This window comes from Heptranchias perlo, chromosome 18, assembly GCF_035084215.1.
Source record: "Heptranchias perlo isolate sHepPer1 chromosome 18, sHepPer1.hap1, whole genome shotgun sequence".
NCBI classification, from domain to species: Eukaryota; Metazoa; Chordata; class Chondrichthyes; order Hexanchiformes; family Hexanchidae; genus Heptranchias; species Heptranchias perlo.
Genome location: NC_090342.1, coordinates 43,526,804 through 43,544,296, shown reverse-complemented (window position 1 = coordinate 43,544,296; position 17,493 = coordinate 43,526,804). Strand labels below are relative to the sequence as shown.

Below are 17,493 nucleotides of genomic sequence, written 5' to 3'. Positions count from 1 at the left end.
AGAAGCTACTGGACAGGGTGAGGAGGAGGGGGGAAGTGTTTTACCCCACGGACGGGAGGAAGTGCCCTGCCTCTGCCACCAAGAAGGCCTGGCTCGAGGTGGCAGAGGAGGTCACCAGCAGCAGCAACATATCCCACACCTGGATCCAGTGCAGGAAGTGGTTCAATGACCTAACTAGGTCAGCAAAGGTGAGTACACTTACTGATTCTCCTACATTCTGTGTTCCACATCACTGCCCCCCTCATCCCAAACTCATTCTGCACTGCCAACACTCTATCACATCACTCCTCACACCCAGTTAAGGCTCATCCTCTTACCTGCACTTCCTCACCTCCCCATTAGTCACCCCATCACTACCACTCACCCCAATCCTGATCCAATGTGATGTCTCTGTCTCGTACTCACCCTCTGATGCATCTCTTTCACGGTCAGCCTCACCCAAACCAATGCATTCGTCGGTTGGCCACTACACCATCACTCACTCACTCAAATCTGTTCTTTCTCCCCTTCTAGGAGAAAAGAGTGCAAAATGCACGCGAGAGGGCGAGGACTGGACGGGGGCCACAACGAATAGTGGTCCTCAGAGACGCAGAGGAGGAGGAGCTGGAAATCAGCCGCACCCTCGAGTGCCTGTCTGTCGGGGACGCCGAGACTGGACCCCACAAACGTATGGTGACACAACTTTAACATTCATCACACACAATATGAATTGATGTTAACAATACTTGCCATCTTGAACACCTCAGTATGCTCATCGCAACATGACACATCTGTGATGATGCTTAATATTGCCTTCTGTTCTCTTACAGGCCCTTCAGCGACCGCAGTGATGGCAGAGGGTGATTCCTCAGAGGACCTGCCGGCCTCTGAGGGCGCACCATCATATCTTAGTGAGCTATCCACCAGCGCAAACACTCACACCTCGGTGGGTCCTAGTAGTGAGTTAGTTGGGTTGGCACCTGGTGAGTCACCACACATAAGTGAGCACGAGCAGACACTGGTGGCAGGGGCAGCTGTGGAGAGTCTGCGTCGGTGTGAGCACTCCGCTCTAGGCTCTGCTCAGCCGGACGCAGATGCTGAAGCCCGGGGCCATCCTTTAAAAGTAGAATGATCAAGGGACAGCAGCACATTTGCGAGGTACTGGAACAGGTGCCAAGCACACTCTCCACAATAGCACAGAGGATGGAGGAGTCCAACTTCTGCATGAGTGGAATGGTGGCACAGGTACGGGAGGGAATCTCTGAGATAGGGTCGCAGGGACGTGAGCAATTCTCTGAGATAGTGTCTCAGGTAAGTGCGGGAATGACTGCGATGGAGAGAAGGCTAGCCTCCGCTGAGCTTCAAGCACGGCTCACAAATGAGTCCATTCAGGCCCTAACAACAGTCAATTGGACTCAGAGTGATCAACATTCTGCCGCTTTAAACAGGCTGACAGACAGACAGATGCCTTCCAACGCATCACACATGTTCACCACTCTGTTTTCCAGCAGGGTGGTAGGAATAATGTGGGCCTGGCCCGGGGGAGGGATGATGGCGAAAGGGGACGTGGGACTGGGGACGCCACTCAAAGCGCTCCCACGTCTCACCTGTTGCCCTCCTCCCAACCAGTACCCACAATGCTGCCTCCTCTCCAGGTGGCCGAGTCTGTCCCTGCACAGGTGCAGGTGGAGCAATCTTTGGAGGAAACCTCACGGGCTCCAAAACCCAGAGGAAGTGGGCTGAAAGCATCTAAGCAGTCAGGGCATGAACATGAGCAACCTGCCACTACCTCTGCTGCAGCCTCAGGGGATGCACCACGTAGAAGTAGTCGGAAGAGAAAGGTGAAGGTTTTGTGAGCACGAAGGGAATGCACAAGGGTGTCTGACAGACTGTCATGTTTTTCATTTATATTTGTTTTTTGTTAAAGTTACATTAAATGTTGTGATTATCACCACTCCTGCCACGTCTTGCCCATTCTTGACTGGCTTTTGTGATAGGGCCCTTTCATGAACTTCACCATGAATGGCGACACTTGATGCCACCCAGTGGGTCACTTTACAGTGGGTGTATGTGTAATTGCAGGACTGTTTTGCGCGGGTGGTGGGGGGCGGCTGGAGTTGACGCTGGTCTTTCCAGGTGCTCTGAGGACTGGACTCTTCTCACTTTCTGATGCTAGGAGAGCTGTTCACATTTTTTTAAAAATTCATTCATGGGATGTGGGCATCACTGGCCAGGCCAGTATTTATTGCCCATCCCTAATTGCCCTCGAGAAGGTGGTGCTGAGCCGCCTTCTTGAACCACTACTGTCCGTGTGGTGAAGGATCTCCCACAGTGCTGTTAGGAAGGGAGTTCCAGGATTTTGACCCAGCGACGATGAAGGAACGGTGATATATTTCCAAGTTGGGATAGTGTGTGACTTGGAGGGGAACGTGCAGGTGGTGTTGTTCCCATGTGCCTGTTGCCCTTGTCCTTCTAGGTGGTAGAGGTCGTGGGTTTGGGAGGTGCTGTCGAAGAAGCCTTGGTGAGTTGCAGCAGTGCATCCTGTGGATGGTGCACACTGCAGCCAAGGTGCGCTGGTGGTGAAGGGAGTGAATGTTTAGGGTGGTGGATGGGGTGCCAATCAAGCGGGCTGCTTTGTCCTGGATGGTGTCGAGCTTCTTGAGTGTTGTTGGAGCTGCACTCATCCAGGCAAGTGGAGTGTATTCCATCACACTCCTGACTTGTGCCTTGTAGATGGTGGAAAGGCTTCGGGGAGTCAGGAGGTGAGTCACTCTCCACAGAATACCTAGCCTTTGACCTGCTCTTGTAGCCAGAGTATTTATATGGCTGGTCCAGCTAAGTTTCTGGTCAATGGTGACCCCAAGGATGTTGATGGTGGGGCATTCGGTGATGGTAATGCCGTTGAATGTCAAGGGGAGGTGGTTAGACTCTCTCTTGTTGGAGATGGTCATTGCCTGGCACTTGTCTGGCGCGAATGTTACTTGCCACTTATGATGTTGTCCAGGTCTTACTGCATCATTATCTCACGAGCAGCCAGGTGAGCCGCTGCTCTGCCCATGGGTTCCTCCTCCTCCTCCTCCTCAACGTGGGTGGCAGATGTGGACGGGGCCTCCTCAAGCAGCACCCCTCTCTGTTGTTCCATGTTGTTAGGGCACAACTCACTACTATAATGCGTCCCGCTCTGTCTGGTGCACATTGAAACGCTCCCCCAGAACGATCAAGGCACCTAAATTGCAACTTGAGCAGCCCTATAGCATGCTCAATTGTACACCTGGTGGCGATGTGGCTGTCGTTATATCGACGCTGTTGCTCGGTGATGGGGTTCCTCAGAGATGCGTCAGTGGGGAACCCAGAAGTCTGCAGATTGGAGCCGGGTTCCGAACCCACTCGGGATTTCCCCAATTTTTGGAGCCACCCCGCCCCCAACACACCCGCACTTGGATTCGAAAATCGAGCCCATGGAATGACCTGATAGTACTTGTCATCTGTACTGACGGGTGCTGTCAAGTACAATTGTTTTTTTTAAATTTAAAAGGTTGGTCTTTTGTCAGAAATGTATTTCTAACGTTAAGAGTGCATTTACATTGCAAGTTTAGTACCTGTGTGAAGTAATTTCAGCTCCATACCTCTGCTAAATTGGTAGTGTAAATCTAGAGCCAGAGCCTAAGCCCTGAAAGGGGTAGTCTCTCCTCGTTTTGGCTTGAGTATCAATCCAGTATGGTGTCATACCTGCTTTATAAAGTGCTCACGAAGTCCAGGGTCCTCTGGATCCCCATGCACTTTGTGAACCCACTTAACCTCAATTAAAACGCTTCAGGAGCAGGGAATGTCCACTCCCCACTTACCCCTGGAATTTCCGTGGGGCTTCTCCTGGTCTAAGTTTGACGGAAGATCGCTGGAAACCCCGACGAAACTATGTAAACGGCCAATGAAGCTGTTTCTCCGGAGTTTCCACCGATCTTCCGCCAAAGACTAAAATGACAGTCTTTTGACCCCCGATTTGTCTATATTAATATGAGGCCCCACCTGAGCGGACCTCCAACGGGTAGTCAGCGTGTCAGGCCCCCGCGTGATTTGGGTCCCACGACCATCCCATTTTGGGGCGGTAGCAAAATGAAAATCATCCCGTTATCTTTTAGTGCCAGCTGAAGAAGTTTGCACAACATGCCAGAATATTATCTTAATCCCAGGTTTGATCCTTGGCCTATGCTAGGTCAGGTGATCTCAGCTAGATCAGTAGTCCTGGCCAATATTTATCCCTCAATGAACATCACTACAAAAGATTATCTGGTCATTATCACATTGCTGTTTGTGGGATCTGTTTTGTGTAAATTGGCTGCCTAGTTTCCTACATTACAACAGTCACCATATTTCAAAAGTACATTTCATTGGCTGTAAAGCGCTTTGGGATATCCTGAGGTTGTGAAAGGCGCTATATAAATGCAAGTTCTTTCTTTTCTTTTTAGTAGGGGTACTACTATTGGCCTCAGCATCCATGGATTAGGGAGGGGCAAATCGATAAGGAAAATCAGCCAGAGATCCCTGCTAAAAATGCGCATGAGTGGATGTTAGGTAAGAACACGATCAGGTTTGACATCGATGTGTCCCCTCCGCCAGCGTTTGATCCGTACCCCAGCAAGAAGTTAGGAAAGGAGGGGAGGGGGAAAATTAGTGAGTGGGAAAAATCTACTTACCAATCAGTAGTGGTGTTTCTCCCCTGTTATTAGTAACATTGGGACAGATTCGCTTCTCCAAAAGAGCCTGCACATTCCCCAACATCCCAGCTGCAGTAGCCAAAGTAAGTGGGGTATCACCTTCTTCAGTCTTCTGATGCCATATTGTTTTATAGGATGCTGCAATTAACAGCAAAGAAAATAAAAGCTTTAGTTTATATACCGTTTTAATCCAATCGTAATTCCCATTTATAATAACCAACATACAGATTAATTGAATCCTGGCAACTCATATTGGCTTGAAAGAGTGGGCACTAATATGCCATAAAAGACTATTCACAGAACAGGCACAACTGCCATGGCTTGGCAGTAACTTTAACCTCTTTGCTATATCACCGAAAAGACACCACAGCATTTGTTATACCCACAGTATTTGCCGAAATTTACAATTAACAGGTGGAAAATAATTTTATCCCAATCACTTGGGAAAAGCTCCATTTCAATCATAACACTATTGTTCCTCCTGAAGTAGAATACTATCCCTTAGCCGTATGGACCAGGAACGCCCAAGTTCGATCACTGGTTTGTGCTGAATTACAAACATTGAAATTGGCCTCAGCATCCCTTGGAAAAGCTGATGTGAGATTCTACTCCACACTGCTCTCCAGCACCCCTTGCTGGAAGTGCAAATGTGTGGACATCCGCTGCAGACAGGATTGGGCTCAGCTGTAACAGCCTCCATAGTGTGATACCTGTTGGCATTCACTGTCAAGGCTCACACATCAATAATGGCCAATTGGATGAGGCACTGGACTGCGATCTTGATCCATGAAACCATACTCAATATCTTCAAGAAAGGAAGGGAGAAGAGAAATTTGAAAATATATATATATTTTTTAAAATAAAAAGTCATTGGTAGTGTTCGACCACATTATGGCCTGATATCTAATGTCAACTTACAGTCCAGTACAATCTCAAGCACTTGCTGAATGGGCTGGACAGCAGCTTCGTGCAGTGGAAACCATCCCCTCTCATCTGCTTCATCGAAAGCAAATTTATGTTTAATCAACTGCTGTAGTTCAAAGACTTCTCCTAGGAAAAACGGGAGAAAAAAACTTCTTGCTGTTAGTGTTATTGAGATCTATAATGCTACAAACCACATAGCATGTAGGTCAGACACTGTACCTTGCCTGATTGATTCCACTATTTGTCTGTTTTCTTGACTGGGTGATAAAAACCTATAAAAGAAATGGCATGAGATGGGCAAGGTCCCTATTCTGGATTAATAAAAAATTAACTAAATGGAGTCAAAGTAATGTATCTTTTTGTTACAAATTTAGATTCTGCTCCACGTCAAATTACCTTTCATTATAATGAGGTGATGAATGATTATTGGCTTCGATGCTCTCTTGAATACTCAGCTGGATTGCATACTGAGTCAGATGGTCATTGACCGAGTCAGTGTTCACATCCATTATCTTGGAAATAGGACAATCTGCACTATGACCTAACAAGGAAGGGATAAAATAAAAGAGTAATGGTTAATTTATGTACAGGATAACAGATGCTTATCAGTGAGTTATGAAACTATAATTCAATTGAGAAGTCCTCTAACATTATACAAGAGCTTATAACAACAGGAAAAGACCACTTGGTCCTTTTTTACCTAAACTTATCCCACCTCTCACCACAATTCTCTCTCAAGAAATACCTCCAAGTGTCCTTTGAACCTATGTCTGCTTCAATTTAAAACCTATGTCTGCTTTAAAAAGTTCTATCTGTCTTATTTTCTTACAGTAATATCCATTTATATTTAATATAATGAAGTGTCCTAAAGCACATCATAGAAATGAAAATAATTGGATACCAAGCAGTGATGGTAGAAGAATTAAGTAAGGTGACCAAAGACTTGATTAAACCCCACCCTCTGCCCCCTCCAATGACAAATGGAAGGAGCTTATGGACTTCTTTGTCACTAAGTTTGAGACCATCCATTCGGCTACCTCTTCTGCTTCCCTCCCTTCCCTTTTCCCACCAAACCAAACCTTCTCCTACGCCCCGACCTGCCCTAGCCTTGAACCTGCATCTCTCTCTAATCTCTCACCCCTTTGCCCTCATGCCCTCTCTAAACTTATTTTGTCCATGAGATCCATCTCCTACTCCCTTGACCCTATTCCCACTAAACTGCTGACCACCTAATTTCCACTCCTGGCCCCCATGCTAGCTGATATTGTAAATGGTTCCCTCAGCTCAGGTATTGTCCCCCTCCTTTTAAAACTGCCATCGTTACCCCCCCCCCCTCAGAAAACACACCCTCAACCCTTCTGTTCTTGCAAACTACCATCTCATCTCCAATCACCCTTATCTCTCCAAAAGAAGATTGAACACAATACTCCAGCTGAGGCCTAACCATTGTTTTATAAAGGTTTAGCATAACTTCCTTGCTTTTGTACTCTATGCCTCTATTAATAAAGCCCAGGATCCCATATGCTCTTTTTAAAAAAAAACAGCCTTCTCAACTTGTCCTACCACCTTCAAAGATTTGTGTATATACATCCCCAGATCTCTCTGTTCCTGCACTCCCTTTAATATTGTACCATTTAGTTTATATTGCCTCTCCTCATTCTTCCTGCCAAAATGCATCACTTCACAGCATTAAATTTCATCTGCCATGTGTCTGCCCTTTTCACCAGTCTGTCTATGTCCTCCTGAAGTCTGTTAGTATCCTCCACATTGTTTACTACATTTTTGAATTTCATGTAATCTGCAAACATTGAAATTATACCCTCTTTACCCAAGTCATTCAGGTGTAGCAAGCAGTTAGGAAGGCGAATGGTATGTTGGCCTTCATTGCAAGAAGATTTGATTACAGGAGCAGGGATGTCTTACTGCAGTTATACAGAGCCTTGGTGAGACCACATCTGGAGTATTGTGTGCAGTTTTGGTCTCCTTATCTGAGGAAGGATGTCCTTGCCATGGAGGGAGTGCAACGAAGGTTTACCAGACTGATTCCTGGGATGGCAGGACTGACGTATGAGGAGAGATTGGGTCGACTAGGCCTATATTCACTCAAGTTTAGAAGAATGAGAGGTGATCTCATCGAAACATATAAAATTCTAACAGGACTAGACAGATTAGATGCAGGGAGGATGTTCCCGATGGCTGGAGAGTCCAGAACCAGGGGTCACAGTCTCAGGATACGGGGTATGCCATTTAGAACCGAGATGAGGAGAAATTTCTTCACTCAGAGGGTGGTGAACCTGTGGAATTCTCTCCCACAGAAGGCAGTGGAGGCCAAGTCATTAGATGTATTCAAGAAGGAGATAGATATATTTCTTAATGCTAAAGGGATCAAGGGATATGGGGAAAAAGCAGGAACAGGGTTCTGAGTTAGACGATTAGCCATGATCATTTTGAATGGTGGAGCAGGCCCCAAGGGTCGAATGGCCTACTCTTGCTCCTATTTTCTATGTTTCTATGTAAGTCCGGATCATTAATATATATCAAAAAGAACAGTGGTCTTAATACCGACCCCTAATGTATGCTGACAATACCCAGCTCTATCTCTTCACCACCTCTCTCATCCCTCCACTACCTCTCTGTTATCAGAATGATTGTCCAAAACCCAGTCTTGGATGAGCCATAATTTCCTCCAGTTATACATTGGTAAGACCAAAGCCATCACATGTGGCTACTGCCACTAATTCTGTACCATGCCCACTGATTGCATCCCCTTCTCAGGTTACTTTCCAATCCTCTCACTCAGCCTCTTTTGCAACCAAAATCCTCCCTATGCTCCAGCACTGTCTCTGTCCCTTTAGCTGCCTTGACCCCATGCTCTGGAATTTCCTCCCTTAACCACCAACTCCATCCCCCCACCCTAATTCCTCATTTAAGGCCCTACTTAAAACCCAGCTCTTTGACCAAGCTGTTGGTTATGCCTCTTAATATCTCCTTCTTAGGCTTGGCACCCACTTTTGTTCTTATGCCCCTCTGAAGCAATTTGGGACTTTCTTGTCATACATTAAAAGATATTATATAAATGCAAGTCATTGTGGAAAATAATTTTTTTGGGGGTAGAAAGTGATTGATGAGAGTGTGAATTAGAAAGCAGACACAACAGACACGTGACCAATCAAAACAAGGATATCTGCATATTGCTTTGCTTTCTCTGCATTTCCTGGAAATCTGATTTCTGACTTAACTAACTTTCTCTCGTGTTCCTGGATAGACAGAGTTTTGAAGTAATTATTTGATAACTTTGCTGTTTCGTTGTCCCCAGATTTCAGTAACCCACTGTCATTTTCAAGTGGACCAATGTTTACTTTCACCTTTTGTTTACCGTGAACCTATTTGAAAAACCATTTAATCCTTCTCGAGATGTTCTCAGCAACCTTACATTCAATGTTTCTGTTAGAGACTCCTGTTATTTTTTTCCCAATGCTCCTGCCCACTGGGTTCCTTGAATTTTTTTGGAAAGCCTTCTGTTTATCTTCCATACTATTCTTTACACTGCTACTAAACATTGCTGATCTCCATTTTCTTTTGTTTTTAAACTTAGCCAGCATGAATTTCAATTGTAGCTCACCAATATTTCCTTAAAATAAGTTCCACTTTTCTACTGTCAATCTCGCAACCATTGTGTCTTAACTGTTTAACCCCATTTTTATTGTCTCAAAGTTTGCTCTTTTGAAGTGCAATATTTTTGTGTCACTATCATTTTAGTAAACTTTCACAAGCCTTTCAATTCCAACTATATTATGTTTGCTACACCCCTGCTGCTCCCCTTCATCTGCCTTGGGTACTGCGCCTACATCATTACCAAAGCTTAGTTCCAGAATAGTTGCTGGCAACATTGGCTGTTTGACAAACTGCATAAGGAAGAAATTCTGTACCACCTCTGAACATTACCATAAACCCAAAATCAAAACACTGTTTTAAACTGTGTGACAGCCAATTGTCATTGTGTATACCACATTCTGAATAGTTTAATTTTTCTAAAAGCTTGTTTTTGTCTTTGTACAGTGGATGCAGTATGAAGTAGGTTGAAGGGAACAAAGATGAAGGACCTGAAGGTATATGACCATATTTATTGAAAAAAGATTTTTTTAATCAACAGATAATCAGTAAACAAAAATTAATACTAAAGTATACATTATGAATAACAAATCCTCTGGATTATATTGTTAATGATAGACTTCATTGCATTTGTGGGACTTTAAGTGCTTGCAAAAGGAAAGATTGTTATTAATTAGGAAAGTCAGGCTCATTATTATTTCCTCAAAAGCTAAATATCCTATGACAGATCTGAAGCAAAGTTACTTGTGATATGGATCCAGTTTTTAGATTGGTTTTGAATCAAGAACCCATTCAACTGTGCTAATAACTGAGGCAGCTTGTGCATAGCAACTGAACACTAATATTATAAATTAAGAATGGGCAATGTACCAACTGGACCAAATGTTTAAGCAGGTGTAGTCTGTGCTGACTGCGTGTTATGTGATGTCTCCTCCTCTTCTGGCATGGTGTTTCTACTTGTAAATACATGTATGTAATTAACATGCCAAATGGTGGTGATGGGATTTAATTTTAGTATATGTTATCCTTCTCTATATTTTCAAACAAATGAACCTCTGATTCAAAACAATTAAGTGAACATGCCATGTTTTATAATTTCATTGTTTAATAACCACAGAGTGAAGGGAAAACGTACACCCTGAAAATTTACCCTTTGAAGATCTTCCCGATTCAGTCCCAACAGTGCATTTGCCTATAGAGAGAACAATTCAGGCCAACTCTAGTCAATGTTGCAATAACTAGATGAACTATAGGTGGGTGTATTTTAGAAACACATTAGAAGATCTTGTGTGCCAACCTAGAAAACAAAAAGGTTGACAAATGGCTTTAAAAAATGCTTACAATTCAAACAGCAGCCAAAAACAGTCCTGATTCTGGCCATATAACCAGGACCACTGCCTTATGGTGACAGAAGAAGTTGATTTCCATTTTATTACATGGGATTCCAGGATTTTCACCAATGCTTCAGAATCACTTCACAATTTGGACCCTTTTTGACAAAAACTAAACCTAAAGATCTTGCCTATGTTGTTAACACCAGTGGTTATACAGAGTGTGCAGTGGGACATGAGCTGGTTGTAATTTAAGCTGTAGGTATACCCAATATATCCAACACTTGTACTGCAGGGAAAACTAAAGTACACTAAAATGCATACTGGATCTAGAAAAGGGACTACTTATCTCTAATTTACCTGTACATCCAGAAAATATTGACTTTTGATATATTTTCTAGCTTTTGGAGTGTACTGTGTCAGCCTTGGCTCAGTGGTAGCACTCTCGCCTCTGGGTCAGAAGGTTGTGGGTTCAAGTCCCACTCCAGAGACGGGGAAAGTGCTGCACTGTCAGAGGCCCCATCTTTCGGATAAGACATTAAACCAAGGCCCTGTCTGCTCACTCAGTTAGATGTAAAAGATCCTATCACACTATTTGAAGAGCAGGGGAGTTTTCCTTGGTGACCTGGCCAATATTTATCCCTCAAGCAACATCACCATAGAAGATTATCTGGTCATTTCTCATTGCTAGTGGGACCTTGCTGTGCGCAAATTGGCTGCCACTTTTCCTATATTACAACAGTGACTATACTTCAAAAGTTCTTCATTGGGTGTTAAGCATTTAGAACATTCTGAATTTGTGAAAGGTGCTATATAAATGCAAGTTCTTTCTTTACTGTCATTCAGCCCTTGAAGACAAATATAATTTATTTTGGAACATTACAGTTCTTACAAGTTACAATTGACTCGAGTTTTCTGCCATCAGAAGGCAAAACACAAGAGTATAACGGTTAATATTAATACAGATATACTTTTTTCCACAACAGCACAACATTGTTCTCCCAACCTCCATGCATGCCCACAAATTTTTGACATTTATTCATGCACAGAACTTTGATGGTTCATGCAACTTTACTGCTTCATTCATGTGGTGAAAGTTCCTCAAAAGTGCACAAATTTTCATCATTCGTAAAACTCCATATGAATGCAAGGAAAACACAGTGCATTCAGTGGCATCTTTAACAAAAAATGCCTCAGGCTGTTAGAAACAAATATGCTGATTTAGGTTAGCAAACGCTACCAGGGCTTGGAAACAAAGGCCTGTAAAATACTGATGTTTGGCATGTATGGAAGTTGTGTTAAAGTATTGGAGAAAGCAGGAAAGAAGTCGTGAAAGAGGAAGCAAAAAAAATGGTTCCTGCACCAACCATGGGAGGGGGTAAGAAGAAATCAACCCGTTCTTTAACCAAGGCTTAGATTTTCAATGTTACAATTCAGGTAAAATAAATTTTCCAAGGGGAGCCCTGATCAGATTTCACTATGAAATGGGAGGGAGGCGGGACTTCCACTGGGGCCGCCGCTCACTGCAGTGTTTCTCTATCAGATGATGTGGAGATGCCGGTGATGGACTGGGGTTGACAATTGTAAACAATTTTACAACACCAAGTTATAGTCCAGCAATTTTATTTTAAATTCACCAGCTTTCGGAGGCTTCCTCCTTCATTCACCTGAGGAAGGAGGAAGCCTCCGAAAGCTTGTGAATTTAAAATAAAATTGCTGGACTATAACTTGGTGTTGTAAAATTGTTTACAATTTCTCTATCAGAGGTTGGGCTGGAATTTCAGGAATGACATTTTGAGGAAAAGACCAGCTGGCCCCGCCCCGGGCCCGCCCTCCAGGGCAGACCCCGCCCCCTCTCGGCCCCGCCCTCCAGGGCAGATCCCCGCCCCCTCTCGACCCCGCCCTCCAGGGCAGACCCCGCCCCCTCTCGGCCCCGCCCTCCAGGGCAGACCCCGCCCCCTCTCGGCCCCGCCCCTCCCGGGCCGGCCCCGCCCCCTCTCGACCCCGCCCTCCAGGGCCGGCCCCGCCCCCTCTCGACCCCGCCCCCTCTCGGTCCATAACTCACGCACAGGTTCCCACATTCAACACAACGGGGACCGATGACGGGGACCGCTCACCCACCCGGCACTGACACCGATTACAGACCGGCCAGCGCCGGGCCGAGCGCTCCTGCTCTCCGCGGTTGTTAACAGCCCGTACTCCAGTCGCACTGACCCTGCCCGAACCCCGATCCTCACCTCCTCCAGGGGCACTCCCTTTAACAGCTGATCCCCTCTCCTCTCCCTTCCTGCTGCGGTCAGGCTCGGATAGGGCCCGGCCCGGCTTCACTTACTCCTCAAACTAAACCTCTGACCACCTGTCAGCGATCGCAGGCTCGGAGTTGCGCTAATCGGGTCTGGTTGCTGGGATATCGCGACAGCTCGGCACTCGTTTAAATGGGCTGGAGGCGGTCCCACAATGCACTGCAGCGACAATGGCTGGAGTCTTGAAAAAGGTGAGTGGAGGTCAAAGAGAAAGAGATATATAAATATATAGGAGAAAGATAGGGGGTATGATAGGGTGAGAGAGATACAGATACAGGAGATAGAGGGGGGGAGCGATAGTGGCGAGAGATACAGAAAAAAATAATAGATATATGGGGAGAGAGAGATGAATATGGGGCGAGAGTAATGGAGGGAGCAAGAGATATGGGGAGAGAGTGAGAGAGAGATGAATATGGGGGGGAGAGAGAAAGAGAGAGATATGAATATGGGGGGGAGAGCGATGGAGGGAACAAGAGACACATGAGGAATGATAGAAGGAGCGATATAGGAAAGGGGGAGAGAGATACATGGGGGAGAGAGAGAGATACCCTTGAGAAAACTTGTAACATATATTAATCTTATTTGTTTTCTTTCCTGCAGACCACTGGGTTGGTGGGTCTTGCTGTGTCCCAGAATCCACGAGAGGTATAATTTTTGTAAATTTTTGTTTTCAGTTCTGTAATATGTACAATTCCATGAGTTGTAAAATAGGACTAGAATGGGGTTTGATCTGGTACAGTACTTGTCATTGTTGAATTCCTTATCATGAAGCCTAGATGAGAATGACAAACATGGTTGGAATTAAAACATCAGCTTCCTTTTGAAAAACACACTTTATCAGTCTTGTAAACAATTTTACAACACCAAGTTATAGTCCTGATGTGGAGATGCCGGTGATGGACTGGGGTTGACAATTGTAAACAATTTTACAACACCAAGTTATAGTCCAGCAATTTTATTTTAAATTCACAAGCTTTCGGAGGCTTCCTCCTTCGTCAGGTGAACGATGTGAAAATGAAATCCTCGAAATGAAATCGCATTTATAATTCACAGAACAATGCTTGGTGAGTACAGACAGTTTTTTCAACTGCCCGTTGCCAAGGCAATCAGTGTGCAGACAGACAGGTGTTACCTGCCAGGTCTCTCAGAATATACAAATCACCAAAAAAAAAACAACAAACAAAAAAAAAACAGAGATAGAGAGGTAGAAACATAGAAAAGACAGCAACTGACCCGTTATATTAAAAACAGATAACATTTGTTCGCTGGTGGGGTAACGTGTAGCGTGACATGAACCCAAGATCCCGGTTGAGGGCGTCCTCATGGGTGCGGAACGGAACTTGGCTATCAATTTCTGCTCGACGATTTTGCGTTGTCGTGTGTCTCGAAGGCCGCCTTGGAGTTATAGTCCAGCAATTTTATTTTAAATTCACAAGCTTTCGGAGGCTTCCTCCTTCCTCAGGTGAACGATGTGAAAACACCTGATGAAGGAGGAAGCCTCCGAAAGCTTGTGAATTTAAAATAAAATTGCTGGACTATAACTTGGTGTTGTAAAATTGTTTACAATTGTCAGCCCCAGTCCATCACCGGCATCTCCACATCATGTTTCTCAGTCTTGGCCAAGGAGGGAGAGAGAAAACACTCTCTGTTGCATTGAAAATCACCTGTCTGGCTGGTTTTCAAGCTGTATTAGTAAACAAGTAGTAGCATGCTTTCCAATTAAAGGCTGAATCTGATATTTGCATGATAGCCAAAAGCTAGTGAATGCACTGGATGTCAGTGATACTTGAGTTATGTCATATGAAGAAAAGATTTTCTGTTGAACCTCAGGAATGTATTTCTTGTAATAGTTTGGTGTAATATATTAATGGCCTGGTTGCTGAATCATGGAGTGCTTTCATATTGGTTTCACTTGGTGAGTCCCTGCATGGCAATTTCTGATTTTGGTGAAGAAAAAATGGGAAGGGGAATGAGCCTGCTTTTTGTACCAGTGAAAGTTGGTGGCAGAAATCTGGGAACAGACAATCTTTGTAAAAAATGTAGTAAAAAAAAAACTGTATTTAACTGTAGAAAATTTAGTAAAAAGAACTATAAAATTGCTCTCCAACTCCCAAAGACAATCAAGCAAGCTATGGTAACTGATATCAATAATTACAGCTACCTGTCCAACTACCTTCTATAACTGGAGATATCAACTGTCAGGAACTTGACCAGCTCCCTTTTGAAGGACTGCAGTGAATCCATACTTGCCACATGTTTTGGTAATTGATGACTCTCTGTGAAAAATACTTCCTGGCATCTAACCTGACTCTGTTTTCATATTTAATCTTATCCTGCTAGTTTTTCCCATCCCTTTCTAACCTATCCACCTAAACCGAATCTATTCCCTTCATCATTTTAAAAACCTCAATTACATCACCTCAAAGTCTATGCTCCCTAATTTCAAACCGTACAGCCATTGGGAGGCACCAGAAAGAAGATGAATGTTTCTTGGGAAGAGGGAAAATTGAAGGCCAGTGACCCACGCCTTCTCTTGTAGCTTCCTGCAGACAGCAATCTGGTGGGACTGGCGGGAGCCTAGAATTTCAGGCCTACAGCCTATCCTGTCTGCCAGAGAAAGTGTGTGGTTTGGGGAGACTAAAGGAAGAGAAATTAGCCATGAAAGAGTCCATGCTGCAAAGGTTTTTGTTTTGTCTTCTTTCAGACATTGAAAATTCTATACACTAGGATCCTTACTGCCCTGCAATCCATGCCTCAGGATGCAGCCTACAGGAAGTACACCGAGCAGATCGTCAATGAAAGGCTTAACTTGATAACATCGGTAAGCTTGTTGGATTTAGCTGACTGTGGATGAGGTGTTGTTTGCCTAGGTTGATCTGTTATGTTTCATTTGAGTATTCCCTTATTTCAAGGCCTCTAACTGGCTTCCTTTTGAAAGACTTTGTAAGATTCATTGTATGTAAATATGATGTACCATTGTGATGCATTAAAAGAAAAATGAATGTTGTGAAACAAATTAGGGGCATCTGTTTGTTTTCATGTGTATTGGGACAAAACATTAATTCTGCATGCCTTACAGACAATTGCAGAGATCAAGTTTAATAAAGTGATACCTAAAACAATAGGTAATGGTATTTAAGGAATACTTTTCATAATTTTAGCTTCCATAAAAAAAATTGTAATGCTCATTTTACTGAAAATATATTTTCCTTTACATTTTAACTTGTGAAGGATTTGGTGAGCTACCCTGAATTTCTCTACCAAGTTTGACATGTTTTATGATGTGTAGCAGGTACAGATTTGGTTGTTTTACCCCCAGCAGTTTGATTTGATTCCCTCTGTCAATATTTTATTGGTTGTCAAAATCAGATAAAGGATGACACTTGTGTGATGGATAGTGTATATTCACAGGGAGTGAGACCCTGTATGCAGGTGGTCGTTTCAAGTCACCTCTTCTGTATCGTATATTGCAGGTGCATGATGTTCAAAAACTAGAAGACAAAATCAATTGTGGCCAGATAGAGGAAGTTATTTCACAGGTATGTCACTGCTAGAGTATTTAGGGTTCCACATGGAAATCCAAAGAATGTATTTATTGCAGACTTTGCATATGTTCTCAGCAGCAGAAGGAACCAGCAACAGAAGGAAATATCTGTAACTATCATGTTAGTTCAAAGGAGTTCCTCTCAAAATGGAGAACTCCCTTCCATCAATATCATTGCTGTCCTGTGTCTTGTTATGTTTTTCTTTGCACATGGTGGGGGTGGCGGGGAGTTGAAAGGCAAAAATCAATTGAAATATCAAAGTGTTGTGTTAGAAAATGATACTGACTTATATTTGAATTGCAGGCTGAGAATGAACTTTCTTTGGCATATAAAATGGCCAAGTGGAAACCTTGGGAGCCATTAATAGAAGAAGCCCCTCACAGCCAATGGAAATGGCCAATTTAAACTTATGTAAATTACATTGCTGTATTTGGCAAACCTTACTGGCTGTTTTGTCAATTCCAAGTTGTATAGATATTATTAAAATGATTATCTGAAACATTATTTGCATTGTTTTAAATTTTGCCATGCCATAATATTTGATGTGAAATATAAATATACCTTTTCTTTCCCTGCTTACACAACAGAATAATCATTTTTGCTGTGAACCAGCATTTTCCTTCTTTCTGCTAGTTTGCTCTCTCTTCTCACCTCCTCACACAAAGGCACTGGCCTATTGCTGGAGTGTGGATGCCAGTGACTCTCTGGTACCTTGCCAGAGTAGTCATTGTTTTGTGTGTGAGCCTGGACAGTGAGTGTCTGCTGGCGTTAACCACAGAGGGCATGTCAGTAAACCCATTCCTGCCCTCACTCAATATCCAGGTGCACTTAAAAGAGGGGTCACTAAATCATGTACTGCAGTGGGAATTATGGCTGTTCCCCTTTTCCTCTCCTTGACCTAGCAATGCCTGAAGAGAAATTTGGTTATTACCGGGAACTGGCTCGAAATTGGCGACATATTGAAAATGCACACCCAAAGGTCCGAGGCTCACTCCAAATTGGGCTGCATCTCCATATCACCAGCGAGCAACAGATGCTACTTAGGCATCTCCGTGCTACTTGTCGGTCTGGGACTTCCCAAAAT

General features: G+C 43.8%; 2 protein-coding genes across 4 annotated transcripts in view; one reads left to right on the top strand and one right to left on the bottom strand.

Annotated features, from left to right (window-relative positions):
* Positions 1–12,954, bottom strand: part of asb15a (ankyrin repeat and SOCS box containing 15a) — a 31,090-nt gene extending 18,136 nt beyond the window's left edge. For 2 of the 3 annotated variants that reach the window (XM_067999814.1, XM_067999816.1), the window contains exons 1-5: positions 12,799–12,954; positions 6,015–6,159; positions 5,838–5,890; positions 5,613–5,744; positions 4,674–4,832 (exon numbers count right to left, since the gene is read on the bottom strand). In XM_067999814.1, coding sequence (XP_067855915.1) covers positions 4,674–4,832; positions 5,613–5,744; positions 5,838–5,890; positions 6,015–6,127 — 457 coding nt within the window. In that variant the 5' untranslated portion in view covers positions 6,128–6,159; positions 12,799–12,954. Of the gene's footprint in view, positions 1–4,673; positions 4,833–5,612; positions 5,745–5,837; positions 5,891–6,014; positions 6,160–10,380; positions 10,461–12,798 lie in introns of those variants that run through there. The other variant, XM_067999815.1, reaches the window with a different exon arrangement.
* On the top strand, positions 12,613–16,908 carry ndufa5 (NADH:ubiquinone oxidoreductase subunit A5). The gene is made up of 5 exons (XM_067999817.1): positions 12,613–13,055; positions 13,465–13,509; positions 15,569–15,685; positions 16,338–16,403; positions 16,713–16,908. The coding sequence occupies exons 1-5, from the start codon at positions 13,035–13,037 to the stop codon at positions 16,812–16,814; spliced, it is 351 nt and encodes a 116-aa protein (XP_067855918.1). The 5' UTR covers positions 12,613–13,034; the 3' UTR covers positions 16,815–16,908.
* Positions 16,909–17,493: the final 585 nt, after the last annotated feature.